General features: G+C 39.2%; 1 protein-coding gene across 1 annotated transcript; it reads left to right on the top strand.

Moving 5' to 3' along the window:
* Positions 1 to 4,040, top strand: LOC309503438 (uncharacterized protein). Its single transcript, XM_082176269.1, has 2 exons — positions 1 to 296; positions 2,330 to 4,040. The coding sequence occupies exon 2, from the start codon at positions 2,357 to 2,359 to the stop codon at positions 3,365 to 3,367; it is 1,011 nt and encodes a 336-aa protein (XP_082032395.1). The 5' UTR covers positions 1 to 296; positions 2,330 to 2,356; the 3' UTR covers positions 3,368 to 4,040.
* Positions 4,041 to 5,072: the final 1,032 nt, after the last annotated feature.

Raw genomic sequence — 5,072 nt, 5'->3', positions numbered from 1 at the left:
CAGTGACCAGGCTGCTTTCTGTATGGCTTCCACCATAAAACAGAGAAACTGATTTCCCTTTGTTTACATCTTCTGATAATATCGCTGTCAGCTCGTGTGATTTTCGCCAAAAACCTGAAAATGCTGACGTGTATTTCATGGCGCCATATTCTACATGTCTGTTCATCTGTGGTGAATTAGCTTATCTCACCATAACCAGAGTCTGACTCTTGTGCACTGAATAATGTAACGAGATACTCTGTAAAGCTTCAGTTCAGGGAGTGATGATGTTCTGTGAGGAAACTGTGGTGAAAGCGGTGAGTCTGCATGTTTGCATTATTGGATGTTGCGTCATCACGAACAGGGTGAAATGAGGAAATCTGTATCAAGTATTTCAGCCCTCGAGAAATGTTTCCTCTGGCGTAAGTCATGTTTGCTTGTGTTTTGTGGGGTCAACATCTCGGTTGGGCATTCAGACTTTATTCCACGCCCAGTTCATAGCGGATATACTCAGCTAAGGTTATTTGCTGCATCATGTTTTGGATGTGTGAAGACAGTCGCGGTTTTTGAGGCAATTTTCCAGGAAGGAAATGTGTAAAATGTTGCTCAAACCTGCTGTCCTCAACCATATACAACTATAATATGTTTTTAAGGCCATTTTAATGATCTGTTTTTGCTACAGATTATTCTATAAAATATAAATAATGCGTTAAATTATCTTTACAAGTTTCAAACATGTTTCCAAACTTAAAATGAATGGAGATCCTCATGTAGACTATGTGTAGAGTAAATTAATTCTACCCTCCTTTATTAAATAATTTATACATTTTTAGTTATTCAGTGTTTTAGCTAAATTTGAAATAAGAAAGTCTATGTAATATATGAAACTGCTGCCATTGGCAACAAACAGCTGACGTCAAATGAAGTAGATAAGGAAAAATATGTCACACTTTTAAGAGCCCTTCATAAAGTTGAAGGCCACTGGTTAAACATCTGCTATGTGATGAAATAATTGCAATTTAAATGCAATCATAATACAGTTACATAAATACCAAACCTTACGTTTACATCAAACTGATTGGTTGGAAAGATTTATATCCACCAGCTAACAAAAGTATGTCCTAAGAACGTTTTGCTAACATTCCCATTAAGAATAAACTTTATTTATTCATTTTCTCTGAACATTCAAAACATCCAGTTTTAAAAAAATGTATTTTCTTGGTTATGCGAACATTCAGAGAACATTACATTTCATCACTTTTCAAGCAGCGTTACTTTTGAATGTTCTCTGAACGTCCCGAAACAAAAATGTTAGACAAACGTCCAACCAAAACCTTTTAGAGGAAACGTTTCATGAATGATGTATAAATAATGTTTTTGCGCTTATGTTTTGAGAACATTATTAAAGACCAGATCAATTTAAACTAACATTCTATTAACATTGGAAGAACGTTTGTTCATAACTTTGAGCGAACCTTGCTGCAACATTAACCAAAGTTCTGAGAACGTTCCCTGTTAACTGGATTATTCCATTGTTATTAGTTATGGAAATATGAAAAGGATATCTGTTTTCTATTTTGGCAGAAACAAATGATGTTGCCTCATTTGCATATCTATTTAAATCATTCTTATAGTGTTGTCAAATAGTACTGACTTCTTGGTACTGAAATTAAAAAATGCGATGATACCAGCATTTCCCTCTAGCATTTTGAGCACTGTTTCTTAAACGCCTCTGATTGGCCATTACGTTCACATGCTCAACATATGTCTCTGATTGGCCATTGCGTTCACACGCTCAACAGATATGTCTGTGATTGGCTACAATGATCAGGGAATAACATCTTTGACGCTCTTCACTGAGCGCTTACACAGATACAGGAGCGTTTAAACGCAGGTGTCTATCAGCTGATCCCCAATATATCTACTGATAGACGCCGCTTTCAAACGCTCCGGTGTGTATCTGTGTAAGCGTCAAGGACAACATGTTTTTGAAGCGTTGATCATTGTAGCCAATCACAGACATATGTTGAGCGTTTGAACGCAATGGCCAATCAGAGGTGTTTAAGAATCCGTTCGACAGCGCTCAAAATGCTAGAGGGAAATGCTGGTATCGTCACATTGTTAAAATGTTAGTGCCGAAGTCGGTACTCTTGGCAATTCTAAGTTCTTATACAGTTGTATACATTAGTAAAGATTTGATTATTCCATTTGCTCTAGTTCTCAAACATGTTTAGAATAAATTAGTGGACAATTAGACCGCCAATGGATGCTGACTCTCAATTACACCTGTAATACATCTTGAACTCACTGTATAATCATTGGTTAACTCAGGCAATGTTTTTGTCATTAGGTGTGATGGACTTTTGAATCATTCGGCATGTCCCACTCGTCCAAGCCTCGATCTCACCCTTGTGGCCTGTGTGACAAATCTTTTACCCAGATTTCCATGCTCACCAAACACCAGCGAATGCACACAGAAGACAAGCCCTACAAATGCCCCTACTGTGACAAATCTTTCTCTCTTTCTTCTCGTCTGGTCCTGCATAAACGCAGCCATGCCGGGGAAAAGCCTCACACCTGCCGGCTTTGCTCCAAGACCTTCATCTCTTCGTCCCACCTGTCTCTGCACATGCGATCGCACTCCGGAGAGAGGAAGTACAAATGCAGTGTGTGCTCCAAAATGTTCATGCAGTCGTCCCAACTTCTGCGCCACAAGACCATCCACACCGGCGAGAAGCCCTTCAAGTGCCCCGACTGCAACAAGAGCTTTGGCCGTGCCTCGCACCTGAAGACCCATCGCAGGCTCCACACCGGCGAGAAGCCCTTCAAGTGCACACAGTGCGATAGGGCTTTTACACAAAAGGCCGGGCTTGTAATACACCTGCGCCTGCACACAGGTGAGCGCCCTTTTAAGTGTGACAAGTGTGGGAAGGCCTTCCGCACGTCAGCACACCTGCTCAACCATCAGGCTCTGGAGTTGGGTGAGGGCAGGTTCGTGTGTGCCACGTGTCAGAAGGGCTTCCGGTCGGTGTCCATGTTGAAGCAGCACGAGAAGAGCCACCAGGGCGGCGGGACGCTCTGTTGTAGCGTTTGCTCCGGGACCTTCGCTCAGTCCTCTTATCTGCAGCTCAAACTGCACTTACACAACGGAGAGCAGCTCTTCCACTGCAAGGTGTGCAACAAAATATTCGTGAAGATGTCCACCTTTGAGAAACACTGCACAAAACATCAGATGGAGATGGAAGACGAATGTGAGGACGAGACCGTAAAGGAGGAAGATCCCCCATTTGAGCTGCATTCTGCTGCGTCCCCGACACCATCGACATCAGAGGTCAACACGCGCTCCAAAACAAGAGCCAAAATTAAGAGTACAATGGACAACTCGTAAGCTTTTTGCAACATTAAAGAGGACCTATTATGCCCTTTAAGTCTTGATGTTGTTTTTGTCTCTACTAGAACAGGTTTTCCTGCTTGAATGTTGATTATTTTCCTCATATTCTCCATTGTTGCGGCTCGTCTCTTCCCAGTCTGTCAGTGATGCTCTGTTTACTTCCTGTCTCTATGAAGCCCCTCCTTCTGAAAAGCACACTGTGCTCTGATTGGTCGTATGGAGCAGTGTGTTGTGATTGGTCGAGCGCTTTGAGTGTGTTTGGGAAATGTCCCGCCCCTTACCATAACCACCAGTTTAACACACTACTAACTAACTCAACCAGGCCCCGCACCTCTATTCTGCGTATGAATTATTATAATGAGGAATATTGTGACGTGTTCGTTCCCGGAAGAAACTCAAGACTACAATGGAGGCGTTTCAGGAGTTTAGAAACACTGACACTGATATAGAGAAGAACTCATGCTCAAACAGCAACATTACACACTAAAGAGAGATGAACGTGAAAAGGCATAAGAGGACCTCTTTAACATAATGCCCTACTGTATTTATGATTTATGATTTGCGCATATTTATGAACATCTCTCTGCACTCATACAGACCTGTGGATCATGTGCAGGTGTACAAAAACTTGTCTTTTTTGCAGAGATTTTTGCACTTAATTTAATTAGTTGTTTTTTTATCCATCATACTTATCAGAAAGTGGTAAAGCACTATAGGAACAAGCTCAGTACAGGTATAGGAACAAGCCTTGGACTCTGCATGGCATATCTTCAAAGATGCCATCACTGCCATGCATTATCCAACTGAGCTTGCCTTTTCTATTCCTATCCAATTCCCTCATATTTAATTCCTTGAATTTGAATTGAGGTGGCAAACAGATTTAAATTCTACCTTAGTATTTGTATTTATTTTGAATGTTGTCTATAACCTGAGGGTGGAAGGACACTTCTTTTCTATGTTGAATTTTACTGCATTAGAACTATGATTTTTGTTGCACATTTTGATTCAAATTCAATCTCAATCTAAACTGGAACCAATTCTTCAGTTCTGAATTTTGCACAAACCTGATTTATACAAAAACGTACTACCATACATACTATATCTAAAAATACAGACACATGTAAAAGAATTGATACATTCTACAAATTTCCACTCCTGGAGAGACTATTTATTTAAAATAATAATAAATTTTTTTCTAAGATTGTTGTAATCTTGGCAACAAACTAATCTCAATTAAATGTGTGAAAACATTCTGTGTTTAGTCATATTGCACAAAGCACATCTTAGATGTCATAAAGCACATGAGGTTAAATCTGAAGTCAAGGAGGATGATAAAAGAAAATATAACAACAGTAATATGATTTTTATTGCGTAATTTGAAAGAGCTCAAGTAAGGTATTATTGACAGTGGTCAGTTGCATTATGTAATATAATATGCAGTCAGCTGATTTCACATCCACAGAGGAACTCACAGTACATAAATGCTTTGTATATTTATGCAGAGTTGTCATATTCCTGAAGTCTATTATGAAAGTGAACAATGCTGTTGATTGGATTACTTGTGTTAATACTGTGTAGATGTTTATTTATTTTCTTAGTTTAAATGTAAGATATTGTTAAAAATGTGTATTCGATTTATTGTTAATTTTATATTATATTATTATGTATATGTTGTTATAAAGCAATGCAAGACAACATCTAT

Source organism: Leuciscus leuciscus, assembly GCF_965113295.1.
Source record: "Leuciscus leuciscus genome assembly, chromosome: 7".
Taxonomy (NCBI): domain Eukaryota; kingdom Metazoa; phylum Chordata; class Actinopteri; order Cypriniformes; family Leuciscidae; genus Leuciscus; species Leuciscus leuciscus.
The sequence above is the reverse complement of the archived record's forward strand: the minus strand, read 5'-3'. Positions and strand labels throughout refer to the sequence as shown.

Coding starts and splice junctions, on each gene's coding strand:
- LOC309503438 (XM_082176269.1), top strand. CDS start 2,357: ATGTCCCACTCGTCCAAGCCTCGATCTCACCCTTGTGGCCTGTGTGAC.